The sequence below is a fragment of the Quercus lobata genome, chromosome 6, assembly GCF_001633185.2.
Source record: "Quercus lobata isolate SW786 chromosome 6, ValleyOak3.0 Primary Assembly, whole genome shotgun sequence".
Lineage (NCBI taxonomy): Eukaryota > Viridiplantae > Streptophyta > Magnoliopsida > Fagales > Fagaceae > Quercus > Quercus lobata.
Window position 1 is genome coordinate 31,176,092 of NC_044909.1, and position 15,621 is coordinate 31,191,712.

General features: G+C 38.6%; 1 protein-coding gene across 1 annotated transcript; it reads left to right on the forward strand.

Annotated features, from left to right (window-relative positions):
* Nucleotides 1–185: 185 nt before the first annotated feature.
* On the forward strand, nt 186–8,455 carry LOC115950719 (cellulose synthase A catalytic subunit 2 [UDP-forming]-like). Its single transcript, XM_031067954.1, has 14 exons — nt 186–1,008; nt 2,209–2,404; nt 2,490–2,725; nt 2,848–2,950; nt 3,061–3,250; nt 3,798–4,064; nt 4,215–4,560; nt 4,748–4,885; nt 5,263–5,388; nt 5,524–5,736; nt 5,840–6,110; nt 6,214–6,410; nt 6,513–6,863; nt 7,458–8,455. The coding sequence occupies exons 1-14, from the start codon at nt 928–930 to the stop codon at nt 8,040–8,042; spliced, it is 3,300 nt and encodes a 1,099-aa protein (XP_030923814.1). The 5' UTR covers nt 186–927; the 3' UTR covers nt 8,043–8,455.
* The last annotated feature ends 7,166 nt before the right edge of the window (nt 8,456–15,621 follow it).

Sequence of the window (15,621 nt, forward strand, 5' to 3'; positions counted from 1 at the left end):
CAAACCAAAGTGTCACACACTCTCGCTCTCTCTCTCTCACTCACTCAATGATCAATGTACACAAACAAACACACCTACTTTTTGCATACACACACCAAAACCGTGAGTTAAGATAGTCAGAAAGTCCCAACAAAAAAACAACAAATCCAAAAGAAACCCACTAGATTCCCAAACACAGTCACAGGCACTCTCTCTCTCTCTCTCTCTCTCTCACACACACACACACCACATTTAGAAATAAAAACAAAAACCGAACATAACCCAAAACAGTTTCTCAGTTCTCAGCTCTGCAGAAAAAAAATCATACAGTAACTTTCTTTTTTTTAAGAAAAAGAAAAAAGAAAAGAGCTTTTCTATATTCATTTTTACTAACCCCTCCGGTGGGACATATCCCGGAAGCCACCAGCATTTTCTGGGCCCCACCCACCTCTCTCTCTCTTACCTTTTGAGTTTTTTGATTATAATTGGTCTCACTCTCTACGCGTCCACATTTCCTCACATACATTACTCTCTCTCTCTTTCTGTATCTCACTCACATAATGGATTAAGACCAGCCAGGTAGCAGACCAGACTTGGCTTGCTAGGGAATCAAAATCAAAGACTTTTTTTCCTTTGTTGGTTTGCTCTCTATATATTTATTAAAAAAAATTAATAAAGACCCGCTTATTATTTATTTTTTTATTTTATCAATTGGGTTTCTCTTTATTTTTGGTTTTGGTGGCTTTTTCTATACGTGGGATTTGGGTTTCTCCTTGTCTGATGGGTGTTGAACCTAGTGGTGAGGACGGCAAAGTTAGATCTTTTGGCTGAGTTGGGTCAAGCAGACTCGGTTTCAGATCGATTTCTCAGTTGGGTTTTCTGGATTTGTGTAGCATTTGTTGAAGTGTGTGAGATTTAGCCGTGCTTTTGTGGTGAGTTTGATCAGTGATGGACACAAGGGGTAGGCTTGTTGCTGGGTCTCACAATAGGAATGAGTTCGTTCTGATCAATGCAGATGAGAATGGAAAGGTAAGAAGCTAAGAGTGCTTTTTTTTTTTTTTTTTTTTTAAATTTTTGGAATACCCATTTGCATTTTTTGTTTGTTCAAATCTGGGGGTTATTAGAAATGTGAAAAAAAAGGGCTTTTGGTGGATTTTTGATGCAATATGAGTACCTTCGCTTCTGATTTGGCTGATGTGAAATTTGCTTATGTGAAGTTTTGGATTTCTGGCTCACATTTTGCCTTAGTAGTATTTTGATGCAATATGAGTATCCATGCTTATGATTCTGGTTCACTGTTTCTATAAAAAAAAAACTGTTTACAGCTTTTGTCGGTGATTGATTTGGTTTTCTGGACCTGGGTTAGAATAAATAAGTTCATCTAAAGGGTGTTTTCCGTTTGGTTAAATTCTTTGAATTTGGTATTTATTTTGGAAACAACTTAAGATTGTCATTCTGATGAACTGTTTGACCTTTCTTACTGTCAAGTTTCTTGAGTTGTCTTGTCTCCAAAATTTCTGGAAACCGTTAGGTAAGATGTGTACTATAAGATTGTGAAATAATTGGGAATGCTATCCGGATTTCTGCATATGTTGGAAATACTGATGGATACATCAAATAAATTTCTTTATAGGAGATTTCATCAATCTATTCTTCAGGATCCACGCACATTACTGTAATCTAAGCCCACTAGAAAAATTGATAAGCTTATGAAAAGTTGGAAAGGAGGATGGTAATATTTGTGCCTGTCTGTAGGAAGTAGAGCTTTAACGGTAGAGATTTAGTAGTAGAGCTGTGGTGATATAGAGCTTTATAACTAAAAAGCTGTCTTGTGTTTTGAGTGTTTGGCTAATTATAGTAAATAGTGCTTCAAAGTTCCGGGTTTATAAAGCATGAATAGCGAGTTATATAGCTTTTTTCATATAAGTTGCAAATTTCAGCCTTAACCTGCTTTCAGCTTTAAGGACCCTAAAAGAGCTTAATGCCCCTACCAGACACACCCTTGTCTAATTGGACTTAAGTTGAATTTTTAATCTTATTCAGGAGCATGTAAATTTTATAAAATTCATCAGACTGAACTTTTCTTGTTCTTATTTATTGTTTGTTCTGGTAAGTAGCAAATTGTAGTTTAAGTACACTGATTCATTAACCTCATTTTCTTGCTAGATTTTTCACCTCTTGTAATTAGGTGCTTGTAGCACTGAGTTTATGGTTTCTGGGTCTTTGCAGATAAAGTCTGTGAAAGAATTGAGTGGGCAAATATGTCAGATTTGTGGGGATGAAGTGGAGCTTACGGTGGATGGAGAGCTCTTTGTTGCCTGCAACGAATGTGCTTTCCCTGTGTGCAGGCTTTGCTATGAATATGAGAGAAGAGAGGGCAATCAGGCTTGTCCTCAGTGTAAAACCAGATACAAGCGCCTCAAAGGTGAGATTGTCCTGCAGTTTTCTATTTGCTTATTTATTGAATTCCCCCAAATTTTAAAGTTTCTAACTAGTGATGTCAATTGCAGGAAGTCCTAGAGTTGAAGGTGACGAGGAAGAAGATGACATTGATGATTTGGACAATGAGTTTGATTATGGAAACCTTGATGGTCTTGGGCCTCAGGAAGCTGCGGAGGCAATGCATTCTGCACGCCTTAACACTGGCCGTGGTTATCACTCTAATGCGTCTGGAATCCCCACATTCTCAGAACGTGAGACATCTCCCCTTAGTCCTGATATCCCTCTGTTGACCTATGGCGAGGAGGTAAATCAGTTTGAACCCTTTCTCTTGTACACATGCCCTTGCATCTCCACTTTTTCATGTGCATATGTGTGGAAATATGCGATCTGATGAACAGCTTCTAATGGCGCCTTTTGTTGTTATAGGATTATGAGATTTCTTCTGATCAGCATGCTCTTATTGTACCTCCATTTATGGGTCATGGAAACAGAATCCATCCAATGCCCGTTCCTGATCCATCTATACCATGTAAGTCATTTTTCCTTGAGTAATTGATTGTGTATCTTTCGTCTAGTGGCTGTTTAGAATTTATTTTAGCTTAGTCATTGAGCTTAGTGCTTTTGATATCTGTGTCACAGTGCAACCAAGACCAATGGTTCCTAAGAAAGATATTGCAGTATATGGGTATGGGAGTGTGGCTTGGAAGGATCGGATGGAGGACTGGAAGAAAAGGCAAAATGATAGACTTCAGGTTGTACAGCACCAAGGAGACAATGATGGGGGAAACTTTGGTGGAAATGAACTAGATGATGATCCTGATTTGCCCATGTAAGTGACTCTTTTGTTTTTCCTGTTTACAATGGTGTTGGTTCTCTCTTTGGACCCAAAACTAAAAGTGTTCTATTATGTAATGAGTTTTTCCCAAGGAGAAAGTTGATTAGGATTACTGAGAAGAAACATCTGTTTCAAATACCTAATAACGTTACTTGATATGATAGAAAGGTTCTTGCTAGAATCTCCTTTACAATAATATTAATATTAGAGTCCATGGACTGCATTCTGGTAAATACATATAAAATCTAATATGAATCTTTCGTTAATTCCTTATATTTTTTTTTGGGGGGCGTGGGGGGGTTGGTTGTTACTGTGTCTTTTATGCATTAGTACTCTGTGCATGACCTTTATATAATCGAAATGTGGCACTTGGTGCCGACAGATTGCTTAAAATTATTAATAGTCTATTAAGAGGCTGTTACAATATCATTTTATCAAATTATTTTGAAAATAAGTTTATGTTTCTTATATTCTGTAATGAATTCTTCATTTATTGATTTACTTTTTCAACTACTTATGAATTTTGATATTTATTTTTCAGGATGGATGAAGGCAGGCAGCCACTTTCAAGGAAGTTACCCATTCCTTCAAGCAAAATAAATCCATACCGACTGATTATAATAATTCGTCTTGTTATCCTTGGGTTGTTTTTTCATTATAGACTTCTCCATCCAGTTAATAGTGCATATGGCTTGTGGTTGACATCAGTTATATGCGAAATATGGTTTGCTGTATCATGGATTCTTGATCAGTTCCCAAAATGGTACCCAATAGAACGAGAAACATACCTTGACCGGCTATCACTGAGGTAAATGGGCTAGTATGGTTTATCTAGTTCCTTCTTTCATATGTCATCATTACCTCTAGTCTTGTCTGCAGACATTCTTTATCCTCTGATTTTGGCATTTCAACTTTTCATATTGGATTTGCTGACTCATCTTTTGCAACTTACACTCAGGTATGAAAAAGAAGGGAAGCCATCTGAGTTGGCCAGTGTAGACATCTTTGTGAGTACAGTTGATCCATCAAAAGAGCCTCCTCTAATTACTGCAAACACGGTTCTCTCCATTCTTGCGGTTGATTATCCAGTAGATAAAGTCGCTTGCTATGTCTCGGATGATGGTGCTGCGATGCTTACTTTTGAAGCACTTTCCGAGACATCAGAATTTGCAAGAAAATGGGTTCCTTTCTGTAAAAAATATAATATTGAGCCAAGGGCCCCAGAATGGTATTTTTCACTGAAGATAGACTATCTGAAAAACAAAGTTCATCCAGCATTCGTCAGAGAAAGACGTGCAATGAAGGTATTGACATCTCTTTGTGCAGTTTCTTATATAAATAATTTTTAAGTTTCAAAATAATGTCTAGAATACCAAATCCTTTTAATATATGTATACCTTATTTCTTTGAATCTGGTCTAAAAATAAGTCACAAGTAACTTATTATGATTCTTGAATGATATTATCTGATTCATCTTTTTTGATGGAACAGAGAGAATATGAAGAATTTAAGGTTAAAATAAATGCACTTGTAGCCACAGCACAAAAAGTTCCTGAGGATGGCTGGACAATGCAGGATGGGACTCCATGGCCTGGCAACAATGTACGGGACCATCCTGGCATGATTCAGGTGAGGTGGTATTTCTTTTACGGAGGGTGACAGTATTGTTAATGTGAAACCTGAAAACTGCTGCATGTCTTGTATTCCCTTTGAAATACATAAACAAATGGAAAATTTGTCTGAGATGCCATTTGATGCTAATTATGTGCCTTTTCTATCATACCTTTGTGTCCAAGATGGTCCTTACGCCACATTGTCAGTGTTTCTTAATTTTTTCTTTCATGATTTCATGGAGTAATGACTTGTTGGTCAAACTGTTATTGGGCCTGAGTAAAACCACCATCGCTAGTGATTGGTACCTCAAGTGATTCCCAAGTTACCCTGGGGAAAGGAGGCAGGATTAGGTGTGATGTATGCCAATTAAAAACAAAAATTTTCTTTTACAGGTTTTCCTCGGCCATAGTGGTGTTTGTGATGTGGAAGGAAACGAGTTACCTCGTCTGATTTATGTTTCTCGTGAAAAAAGACCAGGATTTGACCATCATAAGAAGGCTGGAGCCATGAATGCCCTAGTAAGGCTCAAGTTTTATCTTTCTGATTTATATACTTTTGCCTCTATGTTGCTCTTCTGGTTTTTGCTTCATGCACTTTTTATCAATAAATGCTGGCCTGCAATTTTGATATTTGTTTATTTATAACTTCTGAAGGTACGGGTCTCGGCAGTTATTTCAAATGCTCCTTATCTTCTGAACGTTGACTGTGATCATTATATTAACAATAGTAAGGCACTAAGAGAGGCCATGTGTTTCATGATGGACCCCCAATCAGGGAAGAAGGTTTGCTATGTACAGTTTCCTCAAAGATTTGATGGGATTGATCGTCATGATAGATACTCAAATCGGAACGTTGTATTCTTTGATGTATGTATATGCTTCTTGTTGGTATTATATCTGTATGTCTAATACATGTATATATGCACTTCTTTTCTGTCATATAGAAGTCTAATTTCCCAAATTTAAACAGATCAACATGAAAGGCTTAGATGGGTTACAAGGACCCATATATGTCGGAACTGGATGTGTTTTCAGAAGGGTAGCACTTTATGGATTTGATGCACCTGCCAAGAAGAAGGCCCCTAGCAAAACCTGTAACTGTTGGCCAAAATGGTGCTGCTTGTGTTGTGGCTCTAGAAAGAAGAATGCGAAGACAAAGAAGGAGAAAAAGAAGAAACCTAAGAACAGGGAAGCATCAAAACAGATACATGCACTTGAAAATATTGAAGAGGGAAAAGATGGTAAGGATTCATTAACAGAGTTGATTGCCATTTTGAGTGTCATATTGTTATATAATTAAGAAGAATCCCAAGGCAATAAGACTAAACTGTGTTGCAATTGCAGAACCAAACACTGAGAAATTATCCAATATGTCACAAATGAAATTGGAAAAGAAGTATGGGCAGTCTCCAGTGTTTGTAGCCTCCACACTGTTGGAAAATGGTGGAGTTCCTCAGCATGTCAGTCCTGCATCACTCTTGAAAGAAGCCATCCAAGTCATCAGCTGTGGTTATGAGGATAAAACAGAATGGGGAAAGGAGGTAAGCAAAAAGTGAAGATCTTACAAATTTTTTTAGAACCTTTCTTCTCCAGATTCTACTTTTGTCATCATATTGCCCCCTAAATTTTTGAACATCAAACAGGTTGGCTGGATATATGGTTCTGTGACTGAAGATATATTGACTGGATTTAAGATGCACTGCCATGGCTGGCGGTCTGTGTACTGCATTCCCAAGAGGCCAGCATTCAAGGGGTCAGCTCCTATCAACCTCTCAGATCGTCTACACCAGGTTCTTCGGTGGGCCCTTGGATCTGTTGAGATTTTCTTGAGCAGGCATTGTCCAATCTGGTATGGCTATGGGGGTGGTTTGAATTGGTTGGAACGGTTTTCCTATATAAACTCCGTTGTGTATCCTTGGACATCCATTCCCTTGATCGTTTACTGTACTCTGCCAGCCATCTGTCTTCTCACTGGACAGTTCATTGTTCCTGCGGTAACACCCCTTTGCATTTCTCAAAGCCCATTTTTTCAATCAACTGTTAAGTCAGAAAAGTGTAATTAAGACAATATAATGGGAGTTTGGGTTGCATTTAAATTTCAATCCCAAGATTCCAAGGTTTTTCAAGAATAAAAAATTAACTTATAGCATCAAGTTCAAAATCGTTTAATCTTTAAACCTTGTTGGGTAGTGATGTACAGGCTGCTACTCCCTTGTGCAAAAAATATGCTGTTTGTATCATAATCTACTTTTGTCTGTCAGGCACAAACACTTTATGCAACTCACTTTGGAAGATCCTTGGGCTTGGATGAATGTTTCACATTGCATCATTTTGTTATAAAATTTTTGCTTGAGAGCTTAATGCATGGCTGTGATTCTTAATTTTAGTCCATTTGCTTACAGTTTCACATTTAAACGATTGGAAAGTACTCTTGGTATGAATAAGGTTGACCTGATTTGTTTTTTACTTCACTTAAACCCCTTAAACATATTATGTGATAAAAAATTAAGTTGTCTCATGGCTGGTTTAATTGCTATTTTTCTACTCATCTTTGTGCTAACTCAGGGTTCTTAACATTGTATTTACAGATTAGCAATTACGCGAGTCTATTATTCATAGCCCTTTTCATATCTATAGCTGCAACTGGTATCCTTGAAATGCAGTGGGGAGGAGTTGGGATCGATGACTGGTGGAGAAATGAGCAGTTCTGGGTGATTGGAGGTGTGTCATCACATCTTTTTGCCCTTATCCAAGGTCTACTCAAGGTTTTGGGTGGTGTCAGCACAAACTTCACGGTTACCTCTAAAGGGGCAGATGATGGAGAATTTTCTGAGCTGTACATCTTCAAGTGGACATCATTGTTGATCCCTCCCACAACCTTGTTGATCATAAACATAGTTGGGGTGGTTGTTGGAATCTCAGATGCCATCAATAATGGGTATGATTCTTGGGGCCCACTTTTCGGTAGGCTATTTTTTGCCTTTTGGGTCATTGTCCACCTTTACCCCTTCCTCAAGGGTTTACTAGGGAAACAAGATCGGATGCCAACCATTATTTTGGTCTGGTCTATTCTGCTGGCCTCGATCCTAACTCTTATGTGGGTCCGAATCAACCCATTTGTGTCGAGAGATGGTCCTGTGTTAGAGGTTTGTGGGTTGAATTGTGACAAGTAGGAAACACAAATAAAGCTTTAATTGCTTCTCAGCCACTACAATCTCCAGGTATAGTTATGGTGTTGCAGAAGAGATATTTGTTATGTGGGTGAGACTTTCATGCAATTGCACGAATTTGTGGGATGCAAGTTTTGGTCTTGGGATATGTAGATACAAAAGAGCATGGGGCTGACACATTATTATTTTGTTTTATAGGGTTTCATTAATTCTTTTATTACATTCCAATGAGTTCTAGGGCAAATTCTTCAGTACCTGTATTACAAAGAGTATTGAATTATAATTTATTCCCTTTAAGTTGGGATGTGTAGTTTAAATGTCTGTATTGTTTGTCTCATACACTGTGGACTTTGGACTTTGTTATGTATCTTCTCGATTTGGAGTTCTAAATGTTATGGATTTTTTTGATTCTGTCATTCAGTTGATTGATATAAAGCTGGACTTCCACATGCTAATTATTCTCTGTTATTGGGAAGTCATTCCCAGCAATTACAAGCTGCATTTAAGATGCAAAGCAGGCTTCTTCCCAAAAAATGAAAAAGGAAAGACAGAAAGTAGGCAAATAGAAAATTTATTGCAATGTAAACATAAGCATGAAGTCTCATTATGTGTATTCGTCTTAATTTTATACTAACAAATTTTTTTTGTTTTGATAAATATGATAGTATTTTAACCTTTAGCATCCGGTCTTGATGGTTGTTATTTATTTTCAAGTTAATATGTCAAATGGTTTATGGTATATTCAACCCCGTCTCTCTTAGTAGATGACAAAAGATTTTACTAATTGAGTTAACTGAGTTAACTCAAATTCAAGTATACTAATAAAATTTTGAATGACTATGAACTTGTTTTTGGATGACAATTGACAAAACTATGAAACTGTGTTAAAGTTGAATTGTGTATCCAAGGGGTTGTTTTTGGATGGCAATTGACAAAACTATGAAACTGTGTTAAAGTTAATTGTGTATCCAATGGGTTCTTCGAAACAGCATTGTGAATTGCATGTCATTTTCGTTTTGGTAATATGATTGGCATGAGTATGGCTACAAGTTATTGATGGTGGCTAGCACAGGTATGAATGGTTTGTGCAAAACATTTAATAGGCCAGCTCAGAGTCAGGGCGGTGCTCTATGCAATTGTACAATACTATAATCGCAGGTTTTTAATTAAATTTAACCATATTGTTGCATTAACTAATAAATTACAAATAGTGTTATGTTTTCCAATAAGTGTACTCTTTGTATATTTTTCAAAATTTGGGTTTTTTCTACTCAGCTCAAAACTAATTTTTTCCCTTTGTTTTGAGCCAAGTTTTAAACTATTGAACTAATTTTTCTTTATTTTGGATTGACTTTCCTAGCCAACACTTGCTAGGATTATCAAACTTTTTTTTTTTTTGAAAACTAAACTATTAATAATTTATTTAATACTAAAAATAAATAAATATATTAATATATAGAGAGGATGCGATGCAGTGCGATTTGTGTGGTTTTCTTATTATCAGACTGCACTATACCATGCGGTGCACTGTTGTTATGCCATTTTGCGGACAGTTCTGGTGCGGTTTGGTGAACACTCTTACCAATAACATTAATAGCTTGTTTGGATGGATGAAGAGTAGAGGAGAGTAGAAGGAGAAATAGTAAGTTAAATTACCTTCTTTGGATGTTTTTTACAGGAGGAATGGGAGGGATTTGGAGGGGTTTTAATTACTTTTTACCTCTCATTTTCAATTCCCCCAAATTGGAAAGATTTGGAGGGAGAGTAGAGTATAGAAATGTTTGACCAAATGAATTACCAAATTAACTCTTATCATATTAACAAAATTACAAATTATGAAAAGACTAACTTTTTCCCTCTCCCTTACTTAATTTTAAAAACATCCAAATAAGTTGGAGAATAACCATTCTCCTCTATTCTCCTTTCCACTACTCCCTCCCCTCTACTCCTCTCTACTCTCCTCTCCCTCCAACCTTCCAAACATAGCATAAATTCAATATAGTTATCAGTTTGAATTTAATTGTGGAAATAATGAACTGCATCTAAAGTGTTTTATCTAAATTTTACCTATAAAATTTGCTTGAAGTAATTGATAAATGTTTGTTTGTCAACCAAACTTTTGAAATTTTAATATTGTTCCTGAACTTCACCACTTTATAGTTTTTTATTTTCTATCTGAAACATTGATAATAGGCGAGCTTTTTACATAAAACTTTTCCAAAATCTGGCATTACAAACTTGCATAATAGATTTGCATACTTAGGATATGTTTGGGATCCACTTATTTTGCTGAAATTGAAAATTTTTTGCTGAAATTACTGTAAATTAAGGTAAATATATTAGTTAGAATAGTACAGTGGGACCCATGAATAGTAGCAAAAATAAGCTGAATAGTAAAATAAGTTGGCAAAAAATAAATTAGCCAAACAGGCACTTAATTTTTTTTCTTTTCCACAAATTGATGACAACATTTTAGTTTAGCAGTCGTTTCTATCTTGTTGACTGTTAATTAGGGATGACAATTTTTCTCCACCCCACTTAACCCGCCCCACACAGGTTTTCCCCACCCCACAAAGGTGGTGAGGTGGGGATGGGGGAAGATTTTAGCCCCGCACCATGGGTCGGGGTGAGGATGGGTTTAGACTTTTTAGACCCATCCCACCCCACCCCTTCTCATCCCCGCCCTGCCCCGCGTTACTAAGGGTTATAATTGTAAATTTTTTATACCGTAAAACCCTACTATTTAAACAAACATATCAATATTAGCTTATTTTATTCTACCTAATGTGGTTCTCTGTCTTTATTTTGTTATGTGTTATACTATGAGATTTTTATTTTTTTTATTTTAATGATTGTCTTGTTAAACACTTGGATATATTATTCAATTTTTTCAAAAAATTGATTTGATTTTATGGGATAAATTTAGTTGTAATTTCAAGTATATTTTTATCAATGAAATAGGTTTCATTAAAAAAATTGTACTAGTTTTAGGACAAATTAACAAAAAGTAGAGTTTTACGGGATGGGACGGGACTTCGCGGGGCCCCAAGGGGCGGGGATGGAGTGAGAAAGTTTTCCCCGTCATGTGGGGCGGGATAGGGATGAAGTAAGACAAAACCATGCGGGACGGGGACGAAGACCACATCCTTCGACCCCGTCCCGTCCCATTGCCATCCCTACTGTCAATAGTAAGTCATATCTCTTGCCCTTTACCATAATACTAAGGTTGCACTATCAAAGAACTTCTGCTATAAATCCAGGAAAAAAAAATAGTTAAAAGGGAAAATAATCATATTCTACTAATTAACCACAAAAAAAAAAAAAAAAAAAAAAATTGAGGACTGCCTAGTAATCCTTCTCTAAGTTGTAAGTAAAAAGCCATTGATGTGTGAACTGAAGCATATGGAAAGATATAAGAATTTGGTTCATCGTGCCTGCCACTGTGCCCAATTGAAAATTTAAAATAGCTGGAATTGGCTCCTGTTCCACTAGGTAGACTGGTAGTTGATATTCTATTCTTTTCTTTTCAATTCTTATATGAAGCATTTCCTTTTTGTTCGAGCAAGTTTAGAGGTGTAATTTTTCACAATCTTTTTGTAACTTAATAAAGCGATAAGTTGCAAATAGAATATCATCACTTTTGTGTGACACAGTAAAATAGGTTAACAATTGCAACAACAAAAAAAAAAAGAGTAGTTAAAACAAAATATATGATTACATTTAATTGTTTGCTGTGATTATACAACTTGATTCATTTAGCTTTAACGGTGAAATTCATAGTTAAACTTCTAGGAAGCACGAGTACATATTTTGGCCCAGTTGACCAATTGAAGTCAATTCCACTTATCTTTTGACTGTCCATGGGAAGGAAAAGGGAAAAGGGGAAAGTAGAAGAATCATGTGTTGACTGGTCATAACCTTATTGTACCTTAGTTTTGGCCTTTTTTGGGTTCTTGGACTGTACGCACGCAGCCGATGCTTATATGGAAAACCGGTGCTGCTTACACATTTATACGAATTAGTATTTGCTTTTCAAAATGTAACATATCATTCTTTTCGTACTGTTTTCTGTCGGTTTTCCCATTTCCTTTACCTGCAATCTAGATGTTTGACAATATTATCAATCTCCCTTCCCATTAGTCACACTTACGACTAATTGAACAAGATTTCAATTAAGGACCAAAAAAATATGTAGCTCAAGCCCCCTTAGAGTAGTGGGTTGTGCCTTTCAACCCTGGCCCAAATCAATAGAATTTGTAAGTGGAGGAAACGAACAACAACATAGGGGTTTGCCCAAAGACAACAACTAGGAAAAATAAGGTTTGTATTAAGAAACAAAGAAGTATCTAACTTTCCATAAGTTCTCCCGAGGAGATTACGTATGTATAGAAAGTAATACTATTTACTTTCTTCTCTTTCTTTTTCTTCTTTCTTTTTCCCAATCCCCTTTTCCACTGCTTCCCCCTTTTCTTATATACTTCTACCTCAATCACATCTCCACCATCCATTTCTACCTAACCTCCTTCCTTTTTTAACACTTGTTACCTTTCACATCTGAAGAAGATGGTGGAAGGAGTCTGTTTAACTATGGTTTACACTGTTCAGATCACTTCCTCATCAATGCGATTGATAAAGCTGTTCTCTACCATTTAATGTGGATGCAACAGGTTATACCAGGCCAGAAGCTTCCCTACTGCCCACTAACTTCCACTCTCTTCAGATCCTAGCTCCCACTTAGAATACCACAGAGCACCATGATTCATTTCTTCTCCTCCTCAGGTGGCTTCCTTCCTTGGGCTCGTGGCTTGCAGCATTTCCACGTCAATGTTGTGACCTTTCAACTTCATCCTCAGTCCTCGGGCCAATACTGCGACCCTTCAACTTCATCCTCGATCTTTGGGCACTCACAATAGCCCCCTAAAACTTTCGCTATTTGTTTACGAGACAAAAGTAAAGTTTTAGTCTCTCAAGTAAAATACGCATGTGCCACATGCATTCCCATGTATTAACGTCCTTTCATCTGTCTTTCGCATGCTCTTGGTGCTTCGGAATCCACGATCTCACATTTATGGCGTCAGGCGGCTGCTTGTCTCTCCACATTCTATGGTTTGATCAAGATCATACTGTCCTCATTTCCCCTTATTGATGGGCGGGAATTTTGCCGCTCGCTTTTTCACTCCTATAAAAGGAGAACTTAGAGCTAGTTGAGGCTCATTTTGAACATTCTAGCGATCTAAGTTGAAGAACAAAAATCCCGAGGAGCACTTTTCGCGTTCTTCCGTAGGTGTGTTGATCTCCCTTGTTTCTTCTTTTCAATAAGTTTAACACTTCAAATCACAAAACTCCATGGGTAGATATTCTAGGTTAGTGGACACTACCAAGGCTAAGGCAGCTTTTAGGGCACAGTATAGGATCCCCAATAATGTTGAAATTAGACACTATGAGGAAGGTGAGTGGTTGGTCTTGAACAGATCTCCCGAGTCCGTGGTCATTCTTATGATCGACTTCATTGAAGGCGGGATGGAACTTCCCATAGGAAAGGTAACTCGGGACTACCTCATAAACTATAGGTTATCCTCGACCCAATGTTCCCCTAACATCTTTAGGATCCTTGGGTGTGTGGATGCCATAAATCGTAGAATGGGGACTAATCTTACCTGGCACGATGTAAACTGGGTATACAACTGTCAGAAAGGGGAAAAAACCAAATATTATATGAAGTGTAGGGTCCCCGCAGGTAGACTAATCTCTTGCCTGCCTAACTTAAGCAAAGGCATGGGCGAGGATTTTCTTCTTGTCTCGGGAGGCTGGCATGATGGAATACACTGCCCTACCCAAGAAGGGGAACCAAGTAGGGTTCCTGAGGACTAGAGTGATACTTAGGATTTTTACTTACCTTTGTTTACATGATAGATCCTCGTTTATTCAATTCACTAACAACTCTTCTTATTTATTTTTGCAGACGAATACCATACCGTCCCCGCTAAGCACTTGGTGAACTTCAAAGACCTGAATAGGATCCTTAGGTCAGAGATATTTCTACACAAGGATGGATAGCTCAGGGTAGCTCATGTCATCCTTGGGTACACACCATCCACCAAGCGCTTCCAAAGTCCCAAGAACGTTATTAAAGCCAGGGACCCTCGCTTGGCTTTAATTAACGTAGCAGTCCCTGAGTTCCTGCTAATCAAATCTCCTCTAAAAGGGACTCAGGACGCCCAGTTGCCCGCCCCTTTAGCTGCCAGACTTCTCTATTCCCAAGAGCCCCTCATTCCTTTTGATAGCGAGGAGAGCGAGCCCACTCTTGAACCCATCCACCAGAAGGTCACAGAGAAAGACTTCGAAGTCTTTTACTGCGAGGACGCTCCCAGCACATCAACAGCTCGTTCCTCGGCGGAGATGGGTTTTGAAGAGAAGACATCAGACCTTCTCGCCTTGCTAACAGCCCATGCTGCCCAGCTGTGGTAGTGACGCCCTGCCTTCCTACTCCTGCAATGGTGCACATTTCTTGCTGAGGCCACAAGCAAAAAGAGAAAGCGTGGCCAGGGAGGCAAGGGCTCTAAGGGGGCCGAGGAGAGGGAGATTGCTGAACCCTTGGCCAAGGAAGCCCGAGTAGGAAAGGGGCAGCTAAAAAAGAAGCCTGAGCACACCGGGACCTCAAAGGAGGTTGGTGGAGACCAACCTAGGAAGGCCTCTATCTAGAGGCCCATCTTTACCTTGAGCTCAGGCAATCCAATGCTTGATGACGCCAACTTGAGGGACCCTAAAAAGGGTAGCTCAGGCTTGGTGGCAGAATGCCTGGAGAAGGCCCTATGCCTACCTGAGGACATGGCAGAGCTAAGGTCCTTAAAAAAAAAAAAGAGGTCTTCCTGGCTCTGAAGCAGGACCACGCCAAGGTACACCATCAAACCTACCCATCTGTATAGTTAGTTTGATCCTGACTTATGTGATACTTACATTGTGTTTTTTTTTTTTTTTTTGTAGGCTGTCCAAACTGCCTTTATGGCCGAGGAATGGGTAGACCATTCTTTGGACGTGGCAAGGATGGCCAAGAAATTCCAAGAGGTTGCAGAAAAAGACCGAGTTGAGGCGAAGAAAAAGCTTAAAGAAACCCTCGCCCAGCTATTCGAGGTGGAGAAGGCTCAGCGGAACGTTGAGTTTGCTTTAAAGGGCTACGAGAGGCAAGCAACTAATGCCCTGGAGACCCAAAAGATGGCTGAGAATAAGATGGCTCTCACAGTGGTGGAGCTAAAGCAATTGAATAAGCAACTTAAGGCCAAGGAGGCTAAGAAGGCTTAGGCCGAGCAAGCAGCTTATGATGCGGGCATAACTAAGACAGCTGAGAGTCTTACTGCTCAACTCCGTGATGTCACTCGTGCCTTTTGCCTGGAGGTTTAGGGCCAGGCACTGAACACCGCGAGGGTTGACACCGAGTTAGAGCTTTGTGCTCCTAATAAAGTGTACTACCCCCTGGCCCTGCGTCTGGCACCCACTCTACGGACCCCAGCCCTGCTCTCCCTTCTTCCTTAGAGCAGAAAGACCCCGTTCCCTCTCCCACCTCGTCCAAGGGAAAAAAGATGCA

Bases quoted from the DNA above. Each gene is read 5' to 3' on its own strand.
- LOC115950719 (XM_031067954.1), top strand. From the start codon at position 928: ATGGACACAAGGGGTAGGCTTGTTGCTGGGTCTCACAATAGGAATGAG. The intron at 4,886-5,262 runs GTGAGGTGGTAT...TTTCTTTTACAG, and splicing joins ACCATCCTGGCATGATTCAG to GTTTTCCTCGGCCATAGTGG. The intron at 6,411-6,512 runs GTAAGCAAAAAG...AACATCAAACAG, and splicing joins AAACAGAATGGGGAAAGGAG to GTTGGCTGGATATATGGTTC.